We start from the raw sequence: 25,384 nt of genomic DNA on the forward strand, positions 1-25,384 counted from the left end.
GGAGTTGTGAGCAGATACATGCATGATCCTGGCAAGGAGCATTGGCAAGCTGTGAAATGGATTCTGCGGTACCTTCAGAACACCGTGGATGTTGGATTGATTTTTGAGCAGGATAAGAATAGTGGTCAACGCATAGTCGGATACTGTGATTCTGATTATGCCGGTGATTTGGATAAACGTCGATCAACTACTGGTTATGTGTTTACTCTTGCAAAAGCACCAGTTAATTGGAAGTCTACTTTACAGTCAACAGTGGCTTTGTCTACAACAGAGGCAGAGTACATGGCAGTTACAGAGGCTGTTAAGGAGGCAATTTGGCTTCAAGGATTGCTTGATGAATTGGGAATTAGGCAAAACAACATTGTTGTACATTGCGATAGTCAAAGTGCTATTCACTTGGCAAAGAACCAAGTTTATCATGCAAGGACGAAGCATATCGATGTTCGATTTCATTTTGTCAGAGAAATTCTGGAGGAAAGACAGGTTCAACTCCAGAAGATTCATACTGCTGAAAATCCTGCTGATATGTTGACAAAAGTGGTGACAGCTGTCAAGTTCAAACACTGTTTGGACTTGATCAATATTGTTAAAAATTGAAGCTTGGCATTGCCAAGCACATTTGAAGACATTACAACTTTGTGAGAGAAAGAGCAGAAGCTTGCATTGGTGGGATTTTCGCCAAGGTGGAGATTATTGGTTAGGTGGCTTGCAAATCCCACATCGAAAGAAAGGGAAGGGAATAGGGAGTTGTTTGGCTATAAAAGGAGCTTAGCTCCTTAAGTTTTATTTATTCCAAAACTTGTCTTCCAATTCTTAAGTGGGTTAGACAAGTTTCTCTCCTCTCTCAATTTGTATATTTCTTTAGTGAAATATAAATTTAGTAGTGTCCGAGGACGTAGGCAAAATTGGCCGAACCTCGTTAGATTTTGGTATTCTCTTTTATTTATTGCTTTTGTCTTTATTTATTTAATAGCTATTGTTGGGTAAAAATATTTTTGGTGGTTATTGTCTAATTAATTACTTCTAGGTAAATTCTGTCTAGGCAAGTGGGTTTTAAGTGAGACCATTTGTGACTCTTCCACTTACCTGGAAATTTACTTAGTGTAGTTAGTAAGTACAGTAATTCACAAATTGCTTTTGGTGGAAAAAGCCCAATTTCCACAACAATTTTCTCTTCTTTCTTTTTTTTCTCCTCTCTTAAATTATATTTTATTTATTCACGGAGAGTAATACTCCCTTCCGTCTCATTTTGTTTGGTTGTTATTCTTTTTCAGGATGTCTCAAAATATTTGCAATGTTTCTAAATTTAAATATTGTAAACAATTATTTTTTCATAATAACTTTTATGATTGTTCATTAAATAGAGGACTTTTATTAATATCTTAATAAGTTAAGGGTAAAAAAAAAGGTAAAATAATTTTTGTTAATTAAATTCTTAATATGCGTGTTTTGTCGAATTATGCAAACAAAATGAGATGGAGAGATAAAAAGCTTAATTTTTGTTGATGAAAAACAACTCAGTCTCTGTAAGTAATATTAATCTTTGGTCTTGTTTACCATTTAATAATAGTGAGCAGCAAGCTTCCCCCAAAATCAAAATTTCTACACTTAATGCCAAAAATTGATGGGTCACCATTTTTAATTTCTTAGTAACATCCTAAGCATTACCTTAAAAAATCCAATAAAGACCATAAATAAGAATTTGGATCGATTACTTTATATATATATATATATCAAGTTTCCTGTCCAGCTGTAAATTAATACCACTTTCACTTGTTCCCATCAGAAATTATTTTGTCAGTTGTACTAAAATATGGTGATAATTTATGGGATATTAGTTAAAATTCCCAATCAAAGTCTTGATTTAGGTTATCTTACAAATTAATCTCACAGATGCCTAAAAATGGGTAATAAAGATAGAATTGCTCAACCATAATATATCATGATCAAGGGACGCAATTACCCTCTCCAACTATATGCTTGTTGTGAGTTGTGACTAAAGCTTAGCTAAGCATGATGGCCATGACAGTGGCAGTTTTACCAGTTCAGACTTGCAGGGCACAATTATGCCATCTTTTTAAAGCAAACAAAGAATACCCAGAACAAAGGGGAGGGGCCTCAAACCCTCAGATTGCTATTATAAGAAAGAATATATTTTGGTATTAGCTTCTATATATAGCTAGTTTGAGAGGTGTGTACTTTAATTAATTTTCTGTAAATGCATGAAAAATAAGTATTTTGTAAGATATATAGTCATTTTCCTTATAATGGATCTAAGCTTTCTGTTCAGTGTTGATATCTTGACTTAACATTTCTTACGAGAAACACTCATCATCTAGATATTAATAGCCATTTTAGTGGTAACTATCTATCTGTAAGGATTATAAGAAGTGGCTCGAGTGGTAAGTAGTATTTGAGTTTAATGAATGATCGCTACATTATCAAATGTTTATTTCATAGAAAAAAAAAATTTGTAAAGATAGATAAGTATGAATTTCAAAATAAGATTATTTTCATGTTTTAAAAAGGTACGAGAATACTTGAAAAAACGAGGTTTATAATTAGTGTATTTAGTAAAAACCAATTGCTTTTGTAGGATAGAATTTTAATATAAGCTCTTGTTCAGAGTCTTTGGACTTTAATAAAATATTGCAACTGTGTATGCCTAAGGGGATAAAATCCTAAGACTTGCTTGTTGACATTAACATTTCAGACCAAAACTAGAAGAAAATAATGTTCGGTAATGTTGACTTATTCTTGAACAATATGAGGAGAGAATATGTTGAGAAATGAAATTTATATTCAAATAATATAAAGTATAAAAAAGTTCATATAATTAAATGAATAATAACTTATGGTAGGTAACTCAATTATAAGCCATTGCAAGCCGCATCAACTGAGTTCACAGAATTTTATAAATCTTTAAGATAGTTTTAAATGTATAAAATAATATTGTAAACTAGTTGTTTAAATTAAACCCAAATATACCAATAAGATGTTAATTGAGATGGTCGGTGATCCGACTTTAATCTCGGCAAGGGTGAAAATATAAGTTCAATTCCGAAAAATACATTTTGTTGGAAAAACAAAAAATCTTTACGCTCTACAGCTGAAGGGATTAAACCTCAAAGGGAGTTGTGTTTTATCTTGATGAAGGTAGGAGAGATTGAATATTGGTTTGCATGAAGTAGTGGTGATCGAAGGGCCTACACTAGTAAACAATTGTAAGGAAAAGTCAAGGAAAGTTTATGTGGAGGAAGTAGTGCTAAAAAAGATAAAAACACAAGACACATATAAGAGAGTACTTCGTCTCAAAATAAAGAGGACCACTTAGAAAGGACCCACCAAATTAATGGCATGAACTTAGAGCCCTTCTCTCCATTTTTAATGTATGTGGGGTTACCGAGACAAAGTACCTTAGAACAACAACTGTAATACATAAAAAGAAAATGTCAAGTCTCATAAAACAAACTAAGCATACGGGAAAAAAAAAAAAAAAAAAAGGTTAAAAGGAAAAAAAATCAAACCAAATTCCAAAATTGGGTGAGAAAAGGTTTTATGTAGTAATTTTGCTTGTTGGGTGTGTATTTTATATATGGTAAAATGGTTGCCATACAAATGGGAAATTCTTGTTCTTACAGATAGATAGATATACACATGATAGTACTTGTTAAAGGAAGGTGATCGATTGCCAACAATAATCTTTTAGACATTTGTTAAAAAGATTCTGTTGTCGAGGCCAATTTATTAAGACAAAACTAATATTTCTTGTCATGCCTAATTCATTTATTATATCACTTTTTAGTAATACAAATAGAAAGCTATCTCTTATGGTCAACTTGGCAAAATTAATTGATACCGTATTGACCTGTTTTGGTAGCTGTTAACTGTTTTAATAACATATATTTTGATTGGTTAAAAAACTATTGCTAAACACAGATTTAGTGTTATAAAATGGACCGGATGTATCTCACTCCTCAAAAACTAGTTCAAGAAAAAGAAAATTGCTTGATCAAGTCTTATATTTTAAATAAAAACCTCATCCTAAGCCAACGTGGGACAACACTACTAGAAAAAATTCAATTCAGATATAGAATACTATCCAGAAGTTTTCGCAACTCAATCGTGTATGATGGAATTATTAAAACTTTACCTTTTCGAACTTTGTCTATAATTCACTATAGGCTCGGAAACAAAGAGAAGATATATGAAAACGGAATATCTAACAACAAAAAGAAGGAAAATAGGATGTAAACAGTAATATATTAATCTTGTACGAGATCTTTTAGTTCTTTAATTTAGGAGAGTATGATGATATTGCAACTACTTGTATACCAAATTAATTAATAAGTTGGTTGAAGTAGAACTCCCTCAGCAGAATTATTGGGAGAAGGCATCTATGTATGAATAGATAGATGAGTAGGTTGCTAAAAAAAAGTGAAAGTTAAGGAAAGGCAAGATGTGAAAGAGATCATTGAAGAAGGTGTCTAAAATGTCAACATCAAAAATGAAAGAAGTGGACCAATTTCTCAAGTGAGTGAAGTAAATGAGGGGAACAGTATTCATGTGAACGTTGTTCACTTACAACTACCATGAAAATACTATACTGTACTATTATGCTCTTTTCCTTTAATGTTTAACTCTTTCTAACTTACAAAATTCTATATGCATCTCTATCACAATAGCCAAACACTAAATTCATATATATAGCTATTAGATATTTGAAAAATATAAAAATTATTATTACAGAAGTTATACATCAAATTAATATGTTACATATAAAAGCTAAATGTCCTAAAACTGTTATTATTAGCGTGAAAAAGTAATGTTATAAAATTCGTAATTTTAGCGGTACAATAGTCTTTATCAAGATTGAGGATAAAGTAACGAGTTCATAGATAAATTTATGTATGTGTACATTTTTTTTTTTATTAACTTTGAAATAAAATATAGTTAATGACATATGAATTTTATTTCATATAAAAAATAATTATGATTATTAATAGAGTAAGTAGCAACCTAAAATTATTATATCTCTCTAAAAAGTCAGAAATTCAAATACTTTGTTTATTTTTCGCTTAAATAAAGATTTCCAACGCATAAGCAAACATATATATAAATATTATTTTTGGGATTTTTATTTCTTTTTCTTATCTAATAAAATCCAGTTATATTTAAAATGAAAAATAAAGGATGAATACAAAATCAAGTTCTTTCTTTTGACCCAATTTGCATTTTCATGTAGCACCACACAATCACCAAAAGATTTTTATTTTTATTTATTATAATTATATATATATATATATATATATAAATGCAAATTGGTAGAGATAGTACAATTGTCATGATTCCAAACTTTAATAATGTATAAAGATATCATGGTATAGAAACCACATAGAGCAACTCGGACATAACAAACAACCATTGTTTATGATTGCAAATCAGCAAGGCCATATAACTCCAATGAAAGTGAATAGGAGGCCACTCTTTTTCATTAAAATTGTGAAATTTTGTAATATATATAAAAATATATACATACAAAAATAGTGACTTTTCATTAATTTCTTTATTCAACAAAAATAAATAGCAAGATTTCCATATCAAAGTGATATATTTTGATTTTCCAAAAGTTTTTATTGCATGTATTAATTTGAATTCCATTTTATTTTTGTTTTATTTAAACTCACAATCATTTATTTGAAATTTAGGCTTGTTAAATAAAATTAATTTTTTTAATAGCTATTAATTGTCGTTCTGACTGTCAACTATTTAACTAACTTTTTATTGCACGTTAAAAGAAGTAAAGTTTCATAATATATTCTCTCAAACTCAAAAAAATTAATACAACACTATGCTACCAAACATTAAAAATAATAAAAAATAGTATATTGACTAGAAGCTACATGAAGCTATTTCCGAACAGAATCTCAATAGTTAGGATGAATCTAATTAACATAACTTAATTATCATGTTTTTAACTAATTAAATGTTAATCAATTGGGCTTGTAAGAGAGATTGATAATAATATTACAAATATATGTGAAACAAAAATAAAAATAGAAAAGGAAAGGAAAAGGACCAAATTGAAGGATGTGACATAATTAAATATGCCCCACATTGTTAATGCAACATCTGAAATGATGCCCTTTATGTGGTCCAAGGCCTAATTTTCCAGACAAGAATGATCATACCCATCAAGCTTTTAAGGAGTTTCAAGGAGCTATCCTTATTTTGACAGTTAAGTGTCTTTACATGTACAAAGCCCCATTCCATCATCACCATCATGCATGTTGTTATGTGTTTTCATGTGGCTTACATATATAGACAGCTAGGGGAAATTCATTTTCTAGTGCTTGGATTTTGATTTTTCTATTTATTTTTTTATTTATTAAGGTTGAGAACTTTCTAATTTTTTAAGAAATTAATTATATTAACTATAGATAAAAAATATTAAAGAAATTGCAGTACTCAATAGGAAATTTATGGAATAAAATATAAATTCTAATTTTATAAATTTATACAATCTCTTTATTTTTATTTATTATAGGACTAAAATTTCAAAGGAGCTATTGGTGGGCTCTCGTATGTAATCATCCTCCACTTGCACTGCATCCACATTCTCTATTTCTGTTCTCATATGATAAAAAAAAAAAAAAAATCACTATAATAAATATTGGATTCCATAATATTAATTTAACATCACTTATTATTTGTTCAAAAATAATAATTAATATTATGCATGATCTTTTAATGATAAATTGATAGTATTGCTAAATATTAATAATTACTAAGTCTACCAAGTGCTTGTGATATTATTATTAATAATCATCCTTTGACTGTAAATTAAATTGTTTTATAAATGGCAAAATTATTTCTGAATAGAAATTCAATTTCTATATTTATATTTCTTACTCCTCTAAAAATAATAACATAAAAATATTACAACATTATTTAGTAATGAATTGACAATTTGTTTTCTTTAAAAAAAGCATACAATTTCAGTTTCACATAATTTTTGATAATGTTTCCCAATTGAAAAAGAGGAAAAAAAATTGAAATTTAATTATTTTTAGCTAAGAATTTCAAGCACTTCCAATGGGAATCCGACACGTTTAGCAACATTCCATGGTTTGAAAGCAACGACACGTTCCTTAGCATGTGACTTATGTACCAAGTTTGCTAAAGACTAAAGTCCTTGTTATTACCAAAAGAGAACAATGTCATTCTCTACCTTAATTTTCTCATTTTCGAATGAGAAAAAGGGGAAAAATAAAAAAACATATAAACCTTGAAGTCATTGTATTTTATTTATTAGACTCGTAAATTTTTATTACACTGCAATTTTTTTTTTATTATATACACTGATGCCCCGTTTGTTTTCCTAAAATAACTTGTAAAAAAATAACTTGTTGAAAAATATTTTTCCATATAAAACATTTTTCTTGAAAAATATTTTCCTTGAAAAATATTTTTTAAATGATTTATTTTCCATTGCTTGGTTGTAATATTGAAAATTAGTTAAAATTATTAAAGTCTTTATCTCATAAGACCATAAAAAATATTAATAATAATAGAAATTTTATAATTTAAAAATTTTATTATTAAATATGAGAAGAATGAAAAAAAAATATAAATTATGAAAACCGCCAGTGACCAGTGGTACTAGCCGGTGGTGGTAGTGGTTGGTGATAAATGGTGACTGGTGGTAGTGACTATAATAATTAATAAATTAAAAAAATATGGATTTATAAGGTTTGTCGATGTTCGCAAAATATTTTACTCTCTCAAAAATGAAAAATTGTTTTCTTTAAAAAATGATTTAATTTTCCTTTGATTAAGAAAATATTTTTCATTAACTTATTTTCCGGAACGCCCAAACAACGAAAAATTATGGAAAATATTTTCCTGCAAGTTATTTTACAGAATCAAATAGAGCCAAATAGAGCCTAAATCTCATCCATTGGATTGAAAATACCAATTCGATTTTATGTTATAGTTATTTTCTTAGAATGAGATAGAATTATTAGATTAAGAAAATTTTGTAATAAAAAGCCATTTCAAGATTGAAATTAATTATAATTTCAAACTCTACTGTTAATAACACTCAGATAATAATTAAACTATATCATTAATCCAATGCATAAATTTACTCATATACTTTGAGTAAAAAAACCTTCGACAATTTCAACTTTTACTTTCACTAAACATTTCAATTTATAAAATTATATCATTAAATTTCAATTTGTAAAAATTTTTCTTTTGAATACTCAAACTTATAAAAATAATTTGATTAAACACTTACAATATAATTGAAAAATGTAAAAAAATTATACTAACCACACATAATTTATAACATTATGAGTTTGGTCAGCTTTTCTTTTTCTCTTTACAAAATAAAAGGCCTAGTATTCCATGTGGGTTTGGGCAAAGATATTGACTTGTGAAAAGTGGAAGTTTTTATTTTACATAAGTTTGAATGGTACACAACTTATATTACAATATAAAGCTGGCAAATGGTGAAAACAAACATAACTTCCACTTCTACCAATAGTTTGTTCTGGTTTAATAATTAAATAATTAACTAAATAAATAGATAGTTGAAATTGTCTTGTGATGAAAGTGAATATCTTAATAGAATGATAGATCTAAATGTTTTAAGTGTTTAATTTATTTGGAACAAAATTCAATCTAGTTTCTGAACTTGTATAGCGGGATTCAAAAGGAAATTTGACCTTTTGGGCTACTTTAGCGTTTAAACTTATGTAAAATGATTAAAAATATATGATTTCACTTTTTAGGCTAATTTAATCCTTGAATTTGTATACGAAATAATTTTGTAGATAATCTAGTTAAAAAAGGAGTAATTTCTGCAGAACCTTTTTTGGCTTGGTTATAATTTTGTTTCGGTTAGTTGGCTTTGATCAAAGGATAGAGCAAAGGTTCTTCAATTTGGATACACGAGGATTGTGTCATCATCAGTTTTTGACTTTCATTAGTACTTTGATTTGATCCAATTTTGGATTTAATTTCATTTTCTTATCTCAAGAGAAATTTGTATTTTGTTTTTGAGGTTCTCTAGGTTTTTTCACTTACCATTTTCAAGTAGGATTGAGTGCACTTGGAGACCTTATGGCTCGGATATCGTTCCTTGATTTTGCTAAGTTTTTCCTGAATATGTTTAATTAATAAAATAAAATTACTTTTTCTGATAAAAAAAAAACCTTGATCTTATTTAAAATGATTAAAAAAAATCATATTTGATATTTTGAGTCAATTTAACTTCTAACTCTTTATTGTACTTATGATGTGAAAATCATTATGGTTAAAAAAAAAAATCATATTTGACACTTTGAGTCAATTTAACTCTAATTCTTCGTTGTACTTACAATGTAAAAATTATTATATAGATAATTATTAAAACTGTAGTTGGGCTCGAGTTGACTAATTTATTAAAAAATTAAGTAATTATAAAATATAGAAAAATGATATATGAAGTAGATTATATCTCTCTTTACTTTAATTAACGGTTTTAAATTTATGAATATGTATTAATTTAAATGTTTTAAAATTAACCTCCATTACTGGATTATCGCATATGAAATTTATGCATTTTCATGTTGAATAAATTAAAATTATAATGCATGTTTATAAATTTATTATATTATAGGAAATGATATTTTATGAATTTTAAATTTATCTTTATAAGTATTGGAAAAGTTTGATAGGATTATTCTTAGTTTAGGACAAAAAGGATAAAAAAATCAATCATATTAAATTAAATCAATTATTAATTTATAAAAATCAAAATAAGTTCGAGGATTAAATTAATTTAAAAAGTGAAGATCGGAGAAAGGATCGTGGTTGGTCTATCACTGGGTCGGTGGGGGAAGCCGTAGGAAGGGGAGACGACCCGCCGATAGAATCTTTTTAATTATTTTATATAAATTCAAGGCTAAATGGCCTAAAAGATCAAATTTGACCCTTTTAATTTGATTCTGTCAAACAAGTTTAGAGACAAAATTAACCTTTATTCCTAACAATTAACTGATTAGAAATCTTACTAAATACCTACCTATAGTTCAATTTGTTGTTAGGAATAAATCCATTTGATAGAAATTAAAAAGAAAAAGAAGTTTGAAATAAAATATATAAAAAACTTTAACACATATTTAGAGGAAAATAAAAAATATGTTTCTAAGTTTGAAATTATTCAATTATTATTTAATTTAACCCATTGTTTTTTTAAAAAATTGAAATTCAATTTTCAGGTTTATAAAGAATAAATTATTCTTGAGATATAAAAGATATTTTATTTCTTGTTTACATGTCATATCAACATTTCATCACACACTAAAAAAAAAGGCATTTTGCGACCGACCAATCGGTCGCAAAATGTCAAAAATCGATCGCTAATTTAATTTAGTGACCGATTTGCGACCGAAGAACGTCGGTCGCAAAAATGCTCGTCACAAATTACAAATCGGTCGCAAAATTGAAAAAATCGGTCACAAAATTTAGTCGTATTTTCATTTGGAAACACTGTCATAAATTGGTCACAGAAAAAGTTTGTCACAATTATGAATGTCGGTCGCAAATTGTAAATTTAAAGTTTTTATTTTTAGTTGCAAATTTGTAAATTGTGCAATAGACACCTTCGTTAAGATATTGCTTAATTAATTATTTTCATTTTAGCTAGGAAGGAACCAAATTGATTATGCAAGGTGATTCCAAATGTTTGTATTCTAACTTCGATTTAAAAATTTTACTATGATTTTTTTAAAAAAAATTATTTTGCATTAGATCGAAATTTTTTCAAGAGAATAGATGTTTTTAGGAGTTGAATCCATGATGTTTTGAATAGAGATAGAGATATGTAACTTTTAAAAATCTGGTAATATATATAGTTTAGCTAGGTAGAAGAGATAATCATATATATGAAAATGATAACAAATAAATAAAAAATTGTCTCATTCAAGCCAAAAAAAAAAAAAAAGGTGCTTAATTTAATCAGCTTAAAGAAGATGACGACACAGGCAATTGCATAAATAGTGTCCAGAAAAACACATAAACACATGTTTTTTGATGAAGAAAGCCAAAAGGGATATGTATGGGAGCAAAATGTCACATTCCATCCACCTAATGGGAAAGAGAGATGAAGAACAACAAGACAGTGACCTTTCTCTTGTACCCAAACAGACCAACCATATATCTATATATAGCAAATAGTAATTAAGCTGAGCCAAGCCAGAAACAAAATGTTGTTTACACAACTATGAAGAATTAGGGTTTCTGAAGATGGTGACTCTTTTGCTGGAAGGTGATCATTTCAAATACAAGATTTTGGATATATATATATATATATGTTTGTTCACATAAGTCTCCTCAATTATTTTCCATATATATAAATGGGCACAAGCATCAAGATCTGGACTATCTATTCAGAGAAATACTAATTTTTCCTATCTATTATTTAATTACTATGCAATGCTAAAGAAGAAAACTACAAGCTAAATAATATTATGAAACTTTTTTTCTTCAAGTTCAAACACATAAATTGAAAATTGAATTTTATTAGAAATTTTAGTTGCGCTCTCAATTTTTACATTAACCTATTAAATATTTAACTTACAAATATATTAAATATTTCAACTTTATAAACATTTATTGAAAGATTAAAAACTATGAAAATCATTATTCGATAATTTGTGTTAAAAGAATTATAAAGTGTTGCAATTATTGAATGTTTCTAGTAACTACAAAAAAGTGTAAAATTATGTTCCATCTATGTGATTTTACGAGTTCAAATATTTAATAGATATAATTTTATTAACAAAATTATTTAGGAACTTTATGGTTCATATTTAAAAGCTTCAAAATGCTAAGTTTTTTCTGGATATAAATTAATAAAACAAATATATATTGTTGATAAAAAAAATTTTATTGGCAAAATAAATATTTAAGCTCCCAGAATAATAAAGTTTTGCTCATCAAATCTCCAAGTTTTTATTTATCGATATTAAACACTTCAACTTTTATTTTTATTAAAATTAAGCTCATCCTTAACTAAGAGCAAATAAAAATCGAAGGCACTGCTGGTAGAAAATAGATTCAAATGTGGTATGGAAAAAACCAAATTAAGCTCATTCTTAATGTTTTTTTTTTTAGTTTCCAAATTAATTACTTAAATTAACAAAAATTTTTACATTAATTAAAAATAATTATTAAGATGAATGTTACTACTTATATAATTAATTAATAGCGTGGAATATTAGTGTACTTATTTATATGAAATTTATTATTTATATTTTAATAAAAAAATGACAAGTTATTATATTGTACATAGTAAATATAATTGGTGTTTGTTATTTATTTTTGTTAAATTATTATGTCAAGGGTGATATAAGAAATTAAGACAAATAAATTTTCATTTAAGAATTTATTCCAAACATAATTTTATGGAATTTAATTAAATTCTTTATTTTAAATTGTAGCATATCAAATATGACAAATTCATTTACAAATGAATTTTAAAAATTCGTATGTAAATAAATTTTATAACCATGATTCATTTGTTTCAAATAAACTGTTAGAGTAAAATAATGTAAAAGACCCATTATGGCTATTAAAGTGGAACTTAGGGACTATTGTCTATTCGCTTAACTTGCCCATTTATGCATTGCTTCGGCTTTGTACTACCTTGTATGGATCAATTTTTCTCATGCATAGGTATTTTTTTATTCTTGATTATATCAATTTTATTTAAGAAAAAAGAGGCTTGTTACTGAAATAAATTCGATAAATAATTGTAAGTTAAAACAAAATATTCCAAGTAATAAAAATAAATACATATGCAAGTGTCAGGATTTAAGATAAATGGGTGAATTTTTTTTCAAAAGTTAAGAGGAGAAAAATAAAAAAAAAACACTATTTCAAAGGATAAAATTGAAAATTTTCAGAAATATAAAAAGTAAATTTTAAAAACATTTTCTTGGTGAGGGAGGCGGGGCGACAGCTAGCCCCCTCTCTTCGTCACTCTAATATCACAAGAGGAAACTAAGCTGACAAAAAAGGATAATTAGCTACTCTTTTGTTTCACAGTTGTAGTTTCACTTTTTTTTCATGTCCCAAAATAATAGTTGTATTTATATTTTTATAAAAATATTTTTTATAATTTTCACTCTTCCACTGTATCTTTATATAATAACTCGAGTAAACATAAAAAAAAAGTTTTATATTCAAGATTTCTCAATAACAAGAATTTTAATCAATTTAATAAATAAAAAAAAGATTAGAGCTCTTATTATATAGTCTTCAATATTTCGGTCCATTAAACCTGGAAATGATTAAGAAAAAAAAAGTGTGAAATAAACATTATATTTTTATAAACTACTAACCATAATCAAAGGCATTCAAAAATGAAGTTATGCAAATTGAAGTGATTCATTTTCATGAGTGAAGAAACGTCGCATAAGATGTTGCCACATCAAGAGGCAAAGGGAAACAGTTGCCAAGTGCTGAGTTGCATTCAAGTGAAGAAGAAGGAGAAGAAGAAGAAGAAGAAGAAGAAGAAGAAGAAGAAGAAGAAAAAGAAGAAATTAATTAAAAAAGATGGTCCCCATTTGAAGCCATAAAAACGTTAGTGTGATTGTGACTCTAATGGCAAAGAAGAGGTTTAGGGGCTTTGCGTGAATCAATGAAGGGTTATTATTGTTGTTAGGGTTAGCAAATATGGCTGGCCCCACCACTTCACATCTTGTAATTATCCATCAAAGGCACTTCCATTAACTCCTATAATTTTAAATAAATAAATAAATAAAAATAAATTTTGTAATTACACTTCTGCCCAATCAGAAAGCAATCTAAGAAAAGATCGTATCAATGGCAGACCCCAAGAAATAATGATTCACAAAAGAGAGGAAAGCGACTTGTCCCTCCCTGGATTCATTAACAAATTAATCGCTGTATTAGTTGTAATATACCGGTAAATAACTTTTTTATCCCTCAAATTTATATTCCTTAATATCTAATATTTAATTTCATTAATTATTAAAATCCTTCGTTTACTATCAAATATTTTATAATATTTAATTATTTAGTTCTTTATATTTGACATTATTATTCTTTAGTTACTTAAATTTATTAATTAGAAGAGAAAGTGTATGGGTTCGTTTGTTTTCAAAAAATAATTTACATTTGAAAAATATTTTTCTTGAATAATATTTTTTGTTGTTTAGTTGTAATTTCAAAATTAATTAAAAATATTAAAATCATAAAAGTAATTATAATAATATATAGAATTTCAGTTTAAAAATTTCATTGCTAAATATAAAAAAAATATAAAAAAATGATAAATTATAACAGTTGCCAATGACCCGTGGTGGTGGCTGGCAGTGAAAGGTAACTTATAGTAGTGACTATCAGTAATTAATAATTTAACAATATGCTTTTATAAGATGATAATAAGTTTGTCGGTATCTGAAAAATGTTTTATTTTCTTAAAGATGAGAAGTTATTTTCTTTAAAAATGACTTAATTTTTCTTTGACTCGAAAAATATTTTTCATTCGCTTATTTTCTTGATTGTCCCAAACAACAGAAAGTTATGAAAGTATTTTTTCTGCAAGTCATTTTATGAAAACAAACAGAGCCTAATACTAAATCTTATATCCCTAACCAAAATCAAAACCGAACCACATTTAAACGAGCTGATTTGGTTTTGGTTCCATTTCAAGCTTAGATCCAGTCGAGGAAGAAACAGGTGGCCCCCTCACTCAAAATTAATTTTTCTAATTTTAATTGGTGAATTATTTTTTTTCTAGCCCCTCTAGGGCTGAATCTTGGCTCCACCACAGCCTGGATCGGTTCCGGTCAGATCTGGATCTTGAACATGGGTAGGTAAAGAGAGAGAACAATTTTGAAACGAGTCAAGAATGCATGAATAAAGCAGAAGACTGTTCCTTATAAGAAGAAGGACACCAGAAGTATCATTAAATTACCATTTTAGATAGAACCTAATAAGAAACTACTTGAGCACGCACAAAGAAAAAGTAAAAAAGATTGGCCTTCAACGATTTCTTGTACCTTAATGTGAGAAGAAACAGAACCTTTTAAGCTAAACAGCGGTTTTTGAAAAAGGGTTGGTTGGTTGGTTGGTTGGTCCTGCTCTGCTCCTGCTAGTGTTTGGAATAAGTGAAAGAAAGAAACAATACCCTTTTCTATTTACATAACAAAGATTTATACTTGTATAATTAAATGCCATCTATCCATATGGGGTATGTTCTAAGAAAAATACATGTAAGCTCTCTTTATACATTTTTTTCTTGCTAGTAATGATATACATAAATGAAAGTAAAAAAAAAAAAAAAAAATAGGCATTTTGTTTTTCATTTTCAAAGCAAAATATTTTTTTAAAAAATAAATAAAACGATTTACTAGACATAAAGAATGGATATTAAACATATTTACACTAAATAACTCGGCTCGGGCATACTTTTTTTTTTAAAAAAAATTTTAAAAACAATAAGAGAGTAAGAAATTTGAATCTCCCATATCTTATATTATAAGAAATGCATTCAATTACCAAATTATTATTATTTTTTTAATAAAAAAACATATTATATAATTGAAGTCACTGGAACAAAAAAGAAAGCAAGTTAAAATGAGAGAAGTGCTTTGTACTTTGTAACAGAGAGGAGGGAAATATATATATATATATATATATATATATATATATATATATATATATATATATATATATATATAAATATATATATTTCTTTCTCTCCATTCGTGTAATATGGGTAACACAGGACCACTTCGCAGAATCTCGCAACAGATGAAAAACAGCCAACAGCTATAAAGAACCAACACCAACTACTATTACCTGGTCCAAGAGAGAGATTACATAATACACATACATATATATATATATTTCTTTCTTTCTTTCTTTCTTTATCATAAGTTACTAACGTGGGTGTTGATTGATGGGGACACGTATGCTATTTGCAAGAATGGAATAGGGTTTTGAAGGAAACAAGTGTGGTAAACCTTCACTATCCTTTCTTTCTCTCTCTCTCTCTCTCTGGTCTCTATATGTTATATTGTCTTAACTAAATATTTAATTGTTATCATACTTATATCTAAGGAACTTCTTTTTGGATTTATTCTCAAATAATACAAAGATTAAAAACCCACCGAATATTTTATCATCATGATAGTGATTATTATTTTCATTTTTATATATTTTTATCTGAATGGAAATATTTTACAAATTAATATTTGATTAAGCCCTCAAATTTAATTCCTGATATATTTTTTTCTATTTTAAGCTATCTGATACCTTTGAAAAAAAAAAATATTTCCTAGGTTTTATCTAGAAGCGGGTATTCAATTGGTTCAATAATTAGTAGTATAGAAAAAAATCACCAAAACGAATTGTTTATAGAATTGACCGGTTTGGTTCAATTTAATTTTTTGGTCTTAATTTACTTTTTAGATTAAATCAATTTGGTCGTTTATATTTTTAATGACCAAAATTAAACCGAATTTTTTCTATTGAAAGTATAATTGGACCAAATTTTTAGAACCATTTAGTTTTTCAAAACGTTTGAGAAAAAAAAAAATAGTAAACTGAAAAATTATTTTTTTACAAATTGATGCATGGAAATGTTAAATTTATTATTGAAATATGTCCAGAATTGAATTAAATATTGGAGCTTTCATAAAAAAAAGTTTCCGGGAAAATATAGTAATACTTTTTAGTCATCCATATAGTGCTGAAATCTATATATTCATATAAAGTATGTACAAGGAATTTCATAGCCACATCATCAAAATTTCAATTATAAACAAATCCACGTGGGATTTTTGTGATGTGTGCTTTTCTTGAATATGTTCACCCTCTTGTAACGATATTTAATTGGCTATAGTACTTATGTGCAGTGATTATCATTTCTCTGAAGTGAACTTTAATAATAGTACTTTTGTGTTGTTAGCATTACTATAATTACAGAAGAAATTAACACGTGTTAAATTGATAGTTAAAAAATCAACGACACAATTAGTGTATTGATGAAAAGCAATTTAGCACGGACTGCGGTTGAATCTGCAACGCAAGCTGAAATGTGAAAAAAAATTTTTGGGTTCAATCTCCATCAAACACATATGTAAGAAGGAGTAATGAGCTTTAACTATAATTACATAAGAAATTAACACGTATTACATTGATAATTAAGCAATCAATAACACAATTAGTGTATTGATAAAAAGCAATATAGCACGGGCTGTGGTTTAGTTGGCAATGCAGGTTGGACATGTGGAAAAAGTTTTTAAGTTCAATCCCCACTAAACACACCTGCAAAGAAGAGTGATGAGCCTTAACTATAATTAAGCTCTGAACTGAATTAGGCGGTTCCTAGTAATGAGGTACGAATATTAGTTGTTTAAAAAAAAAGAAGGATTATTAAAAGAAATTATTATTATTCCTACCTTTGAAAGTTGACTTGTTTATCAACTTCTTCCAAGATTATCTAAGCACATTTAAATGTGGTTAGATTAGGGCTTATGGTCTAGAAAAAAATTAATAAAATAATTTTTACGTATTGTTCAAATTTTACATAATTTTCTAATAATTCATTCATTTTTTTATTAAAAAAATAAGTATAATCATAGATCCCATTATTTTGACAATTATTACTGACAAGTGACCAAGAGTAGGAGGAACTATTTATTATAACATAAGCATGGGAGGAGCAATTCTCTGTAAGTAGTTCACAAAAACACTTGGCTTACATGGGATGTATTAAATAATAACATTAATGATCATAATTGATAAAAATAAGCATACATATTTTTTAAAAAAAAAATAAAACAATAACAAATCATGAACAATTTAGACAAATGATGAACAATTTAGACAAATTATGAACACAAATCGAGCATAGGCAAATTTTTTTTCTTAATCAGCATTAAGGAACAAGCTAGGTACAGAGACTAGAGATTGTGTAAACATAATTACCAAAGATGTTAGGAACTTTCCGAAACAAACCGAAAAGAAATAAGTGAACGCAAGCAAAGAAATGGTACTTTCACTTTGAGAACCCAAAGCTACTCTCATCATCTTTCTGACCAGCAAAACTTGTGGCCTTGTCAGCCCTCACTCTCATATGGGTCAGCCCCATTTGTCCATAACCCTCTCTCTCCACCCCCACATACACACCTCCTTAATATCCTTTCCTATCCCCTCCTCCTCCTCCTCCTCCCCCTCCTCTTCCTCCTACTCTTCTTGTTCTCATTTTCCTCGTCAACAAAACCATTAAGTTCCCGTAAAACTAGTACAAATAGTCCACTTTTTCCTCCATGGATAAGAGCGAAAGAGAGACTCACGATTTCATGAACGTAGAATCTTTCTCTCAGCTTCCATTTATCAGGCCTGCGCGGGCCAAAGAAAAGGGCATTCGGCTTTTCGGAATAGAATTCGGAGGAAACGATGTTAGTACTAGTACGGCAACAACGCATGAAGAGTCAGGAGCAACATTAACCGAAACTAATGAAGAAGCAACTAATAAAGAAAGTGAAAATGGAGACAACAATAGAAGATTTGAATGTCATTATTGTTGTAGAAACTTCCCTACTTCTCAAGCTTTAGGCGGTCATCAAAACGCACATAAAAGAGAACGCCAACACGCAAAACGCGCTCATCTCCAGTCAGCTGTGGTTCATAACAGCCTTTCTCACGATGCACATATTTATGGCTTGGTTAATTATAGGATTAACGCAAATCCTACTCCGGCAATCACTTACCCTTCATGGAATAGTCATGCGAATAATAGCAACAATTATAGGTTTTATGGTAGCCAAGCTACATACTCTCATCAGCAACCTATCAATGGCAGTCCATTAGGGTTGTGGAGGATTCCGGCAGTTCATTCGAGTGCTACTCTTCATCGTGACCGTCCAATGAATCACGTGCCATTATTTGCAGGCGAAGAAATGAAGCCATCGCCGGTAAGTGGGTCAAGCTCTCAAGGACGGTATGGATATGAGTCAAAGCCAAACGTACAAGACCATGTGAGTTTAGATCTTCATCTGTAATTTTTTACTATGTTTATAACCTGAACAAAAAAAGAGAAAATTTGAGAGTTTCTTGCTTGAGCTGCTAATTATATAATTATTGTCAATCTTTTGTTTTGCAAATGAGACAATTCTAAGAACAACCCATTTTCTCTACTCCTTTTTAGTATTTTAATTAATTAATTAATTAATTGCTTTCATGTGTAAATGAAATCACATATTCACCTTGCTCTTGATTCTTGAATGTCTGGTGTAATTTGATAACAAGGGAACTTTTTATTTGTTATAATTTACGAAATAATCATGAAACTTTGGTTAACTACAATAAAATTAAAAATAAGTATATTTTACATATTATATATTATATCTATGCTGTTGTGGAATTCAGAGGAGTAAGAGTAGGAACCAATCTTGAAAATGCTTACAGTACATTATTAATTATCATCATTGGAGCTTCATAGTATAAGAAACAAAAACATGTTCCAGTTCTCTGTCTCTAATCAGAATATGTCACACGTGTGAGGAATATATATATATATATATATGTGTGTGTGTGTGTGTGTGTATTCAAACTGGGTATCAGTTAAGAATGCATGAAGGTCTGTATCCTGTAGGTAAACACGTGTGTATATATGTATATGTTTGTCCAGACACAGGTGGAGTGATAAGGAAGGTGGGTTTTGATCCCAGTGCAAGAATTCCACAGAGATTGAAAAAACAAAAAGGAAAAGCAAAAAGAAAAGAGGAAAACAGGCGATAAGGGTTTTTATGTCTGTTCTGCATAAAATGCAGAAAGAAAATGATATTTCCATGGCACAGTTGCAGGTACCACAAATATATAAGCTTTCTTTTTTCGATATCGAAGGTCTGTACCACAAATATATACCTTAATTTCCAATATATATTTATCATGAATCAATGTTTTGGGCAATTCTGATTACTCCCCAAGTATGTATATATAAATATATTCTTATTTTTCTTATTTTTGGATGGAATTAATCTGAGAAATTTTTAAATGTAAGTATATTTGCATGTGACAATCAATCCTTAAGTGATCTATTTCAAGATTTGAAGTGGGATCCTCCTTGTCATTAGACATTTGAGCTTAAAAACATATATGGCCATTTTAGGTCCACTTGGAACAAAACCAAAACATTTTGAAAAAGAAAGATAAATAATAGTACGTAGAACCTACCTATGAATTTCAAGGCTGGTTTGTATATTGGGAGCAATGATGTATATGTATATGTATATGTATATGTATATTGATAGAAGAAGGTTTATAGAGAGAGGGGAGGGGAGAGTGGTCATCTACTTACCTGTCTGCATTGGACAAAATTTTCATTATACAGAGGTCCTAGTACAAAAAAGCTTTCATGGCTTTAAAATGGCAAAACCAAACCCTTAGAAAAGGTTGTCCTCAGTTGCTTTGATACTTAAAGTAACATATGACATGTCAGTTAGACATAGCCCAGTCTTTGTTTGCCAACTTTTTATTTGTACCTTATTAACCTTTTACGTCTGCAAGAGAGACGCAGAGAGAAAGAAAATAGAGAAGTTAGGTGAGTGTATTAGTTTTGATGAGTATAGAATTGGATTTTTTTTAGATTCCTATCTACGTCAAGAGACAGGGCAGCATCTTCTTCCTCTTCATTAGGCTATACTTGGTGTGTAATTCTCTTCCTTCCTAATAGTACTACTTTTAGGCTGCTATTATTACATTATATATATATATATATATATATATATATATATATATATATATATATATATATATATATATATTTTTTTTTTTTCATGGTACAATGCTACAATTTAAGTAGACTTCTTAATATTAACTTATAAACTATACACTATAAAGCTCATTTATGATAATTCATACAATTATTAGATATTAATCTTAGAAAGTATTAAACATAAGACCTATCATAATTATCCCATAATTTTAATTTCAAGACTTTTTGATTAATTTTAAATTGAGAAATTCGTTTGCAGACCTCGATAGCATTAAACTTATTTAGATCACAGTGTCAGTCCGACATATGAAAGCTTGTTATGAACAGCGTTGATAGAAAAATTGTTAGAGATTAGTATTGGGAAATATTAAACTTGGCTCATGTTAATTATGGGCATCGCTATTAGAGATTTCACTGCAGCGATGATTTGAATTATATATATCTTGGGTTTTTACTGGGGGTAATTCAGTGGAGTAAATTAGTACTGTATCTTTGTGTCTTCTTCTAATTGTACTGTTACTATGGTAGCTGCATGCAGGAGAGGTCAGAATTCCAAGATTTGAATGGGCATCATTCAGTGAATAATCAACAAACAACTCAATAGTATCAAATTTTGTAAGAATGTGTAACCCATATCGTTGGGATTTGTGTTTTGTCACTCACTTGAAAAATATTTCATAATATTTACTAGCCTAACTAAATTAGGAAAAAAGAAGGGAAAAATTGAAGCTAACATGTCCTATAAAGAAAGCAGTACGAAGAAAACAATATTACATTTTTAATCAGGTGGTAGGTGATATAAACTCCCCCCAAGAGCTCCAAATTCGCAAGAGTTTGAAGATAAATATATTGCAGAAATAGAAACCCATAGAATGTAAATATTGTATATATATATATATATATATATATATATATATATATATATATTATTAATTTTTTAAAAGGTGCACCTTACTTAGAGATACTCTTAGGACCCCCTATCACTAGAGAAAACTACCACTGTAATACACAAGCGAATCAATATAAACAAACCTGTTTGTCTCGTGCATTCAAATCACCTTGTATTCTTTTATTTTCTAACCTCCTAATTTTCTATATTTCTCTCACATCTCTCACATCTTTGCTTTTCTCCCTCCTGGACTCTTTTTATTTTTATCCCCTTCTTTTGAACCAAACAGGTTCCGCCCGTTTATTGATTTATCCCAAGACACTCCTGATAGATACAGGCCTAATGGACCTACAAGATATTTTGCACTGAATAGCTTTTTTGAAATGCTTGGTGGAACCTGCTAGAATTTTGTTAAGATATCAAGATGCTAATGAAAGTGATCGATGATTGGTGTACCCGGGATCAAATTATTTCATGCGCCCGATTGAAGGCTCAACTTTTAGGATAGACAAATTGGCCTATCGGACCAGTTAGTGCTGAGATATTTAAGAGCAACCCATAATATGGAATATGCTATCAGTAGATCATATATATTAATTGATTTTCTTACATTTCGAAAATTGGCCGAAGTCCGTAGAATTAGTGGATAAAATAATTTGAGGGATTCATTTCAACCAGAACCAAAAATTTTTCTCCCAAAGAGATGCGTTAATAGATAGACGGTAGAGGGGGAAAGAATCATCAAGAAGGGAGAAGGAAAGTTGAGCAAGGGGCCCAGCCTTCTTCTTATTAAAAACATGACAAGTATTTGAAAGTCAATTTCCAACTCAATATGAATAAGATCCTTAGATAACCAAGAGGAATAATCATTTCGGATGATCAGCCATTGTGGTAAAAACGGTCAAAAATATGAAAGGAGGAAGAAAAAGCGATCGTCTCTAAAAAGCTGCAATGGAAAGGAAAGTAAAACCTCAGGTCAGCATTTATAAGTCCACAAAAAAGCACTTCAATAAACGCAATCTTTCGGATGATCAAATGCTTCCCTCAAAATCACCATAGGTCGACTCAATATGCATATCGTTTACTACCTTGATACATACGTGTGTGTATATATATATATATATTTGATTTTTAACCATTTGATATATAAGCTTATTAGTCCAATTAATCCAAATTTATATTGAGCAGGTTTATGAAAGGAGCAAAACGCTTCCTCATGGATGTCTAAAGGGATTCCATATTTAGATTCGAACCCGAGATCTCTGATTAAATTAGAAAAAATCTCTGTCATTTGATCTCAACGTTGAGAGTATAAACATGTTATTGTATAATAGACTTAAAATGATTAAATCTTTTCAGTTAACGTTGATTTTAACTAAATATGAAATATTAATGTCAGTGCATCTAATTTTAAATAAATGCTAAGAGGTATAATCAAAATTCAAACAAAAAACAATTTTACTTCAATTTGTAACTTTTAGCCAAGAGTAATTCATAGATACAATTTCATATATGCTTAGCTGGGGATCATGCAATTGCAAGAATGGCTCGGTTGCTAAGCACTTAACTAATTATTCTTTGAAGTACGAGTCTAACTAGGATAAGCTAAAAAGCACTTAAAGATTTAAATTCCAATACCATATTATTGCCAAGTCATTTTTTTTAAAATGGACTGTCAGATAATAATTGCTCTTTGTATGAATGCAAAACTCAATAATTACAACGATACAATTAGCTTTTAGAATAGATCTCTGTAAAAATTAATTTCATTGCAGATAAATTTAATTAAAAAGATCCACTTATAAATAATTTTATATTTAAATCAATCATATATATGTTTTTACTAATTTACACTTGGAATTCATTATTTTCAGCTAGTACTCCTGTTAGATATTTCTAATTCACTTAAAATTTAAGAAAGTTTAATTAATAAAATTTGATCCGAAAATAATTAATTTCATAGAACTTAAAATATGAAAAATGAAATTTTGTGTGCATCAAATATAAAAATTTTGATTCATAAATAAATTTATAGAATTTAATAAAATTCTTTTATGCAAAATTACTGATTAATGAATTAACAATGCGTATTTATAATGTAACAAGTTTGTCAAAATTTTTCCTTTTTAAAAAATCTTTACGATGACTGTAGCCTTGCCAAATACCAAAAAATATTAAAAAAATATTTTTCAAACAAAAACAAATGGAACTTAATTTTAAAGTCTTCAAAATCAACCGTGGGTAATAAGTACAATAAAGAACATAAAAAACAAATGGAAGTATCATTGTAGTCTCTTTTGGTTGACTTAAACAAGGTGGCTACGCTAAGCAGCATAAACCATCATTTATTAAACCAAAACCATATAAATACAATAGGAGACCTAATCTTGGAAAAGGAGAAAGAGACTATGAAAATATTAAATTTTTGAAGGGATTTCAGAATTCAATTTTTCTAAAATTGGCTTAAGAAGTTCAAGATGAAGTATTAAGTCAAGACAAGTAAAAGAAATTGAAGTCTGTAAAGGAAGAAATAGATCAATTTGCCATTAAAGATGTTTTCAATACATGTACGTATGAAACATAATTTTTATAAGCTATAACTTAATTATTCTCCTGCAACAAAGCAGTTTGAAGGAAAAATAGATAAATAATCAAAATAAATAAATAATCATTGTTATAAACATGCAGCCTAATTGCTTATCATAACAAAGAAAAAGAGAAATTTTAAAAAAATTCGCTCCATCTGTACATTTGAATCATGTATAATAGAAATCATAAATGAGTCCAAATGGGTATGACCAAAAGAAAAATCCAGTACCATTTACTGTAAACCCTAAATGCTTTTCATAAAAAGTGATATTTAATCACTAGTTAGTAGTCAACTGAAAGCAATGATATAGAAAATTGGAGGAACTCAGGTGAATTTAGTAATATATGTAAAGGTAGAGCAATGTTGTCAAACTATACTGGGAAACTCTATTTCCTGAGCTTTTATCTAGTTTTTGCCTATAGAGGGCAAGTAGAACAGGTCCAGCACTGTTATTGCACCTACTTTTATATCTATGCCATCCAACGGCTGTACAAAGCACCAAAAAAAAAAAAAAACTCTTTCTTTAGCTGCCATAGTGCAGTGAGCTTTAGTACTAAATGCTAAAATGTACCTAACGGAAATTTTGTACTCAAGAGCAAAAGTATATATATACATACACAAAGTATATGGTGCATGTGACCTTCAAAATATAAAGGGATAAAAAGGAACCTGTTAAGAGGCGCTCAGTTTGAGTGTGTGGCTGTGAGCATCAAAAGGGTAAATAATAAGAATAAAGCAGTTATGAAGGTTTCATACATACATGTAATATTAATGATTGGATGCTTTAGATGAGGATTTGAATATATCTAGTGCAGACTTAGCGATGAACGGAGTGGAATGGAAACTAATTAAAGACCTGACCTCAACTAACTTTAGACTAAGGATTAGTTTATATGTAAAAACATAAAAAATCAAGCAAATGGGAAACCAACCACATTTTTCTTTCTTCTAGTTTTCATACCAATTTGAATTGACAAACCTCTGCTAATTTCATACAAAGACATTTCTACCCTCGAAAACTCCAATTTAAACCTGTTGTATAGAAAAAGAAAGGAAATGGGACAAAGACAAGCCATTTCAATTAAAAATGGTACAACAT

The 25,384-nt window shown here is 28.7% G+C and overlaps 1 protein-coding gene across 1 annotated transcript; it reads left to right on the forward strand.

Moving 5' to 3' along the window:
• The first annotated feature begins 18,077 nt into the window (after window positions 1–18,077).
• Window positions 18,078–19,226, forward strand: ZFP8 (zinc finger protein 8). Its single transcript, XM_012220651.4, has one exon. It carries the CDS (start codon window positions 18,357–18,359, stop codon window positions 19,089–19,091), a length of 735 nt encoding a protein of 244 aa, XP_012076041.1. The 5' UTR covers window positions 18,078–18,356; the 3' UTR covers window positions 19,092–19,226.
• The last annotated feature ends 6,158 nt before the right edge of the window (window positions 19,227–25,384 follow it).

The sequence above is a fragment of the Jatropha curcas genome, chromosome 2, assembly GCF_041381405.1.
Source record: "Jatropha curcas cultivar XTBG-Jc1 chromosome 2, XTBG_Jcur_1.0, whole genome shotgun sequence".
NCBI lineage: Eukaryota > Viridiplantae > Streptophyta > Magnoliopsida > Malpighiales > Euphorbiaceae > Jatropha > Jatropha curcas.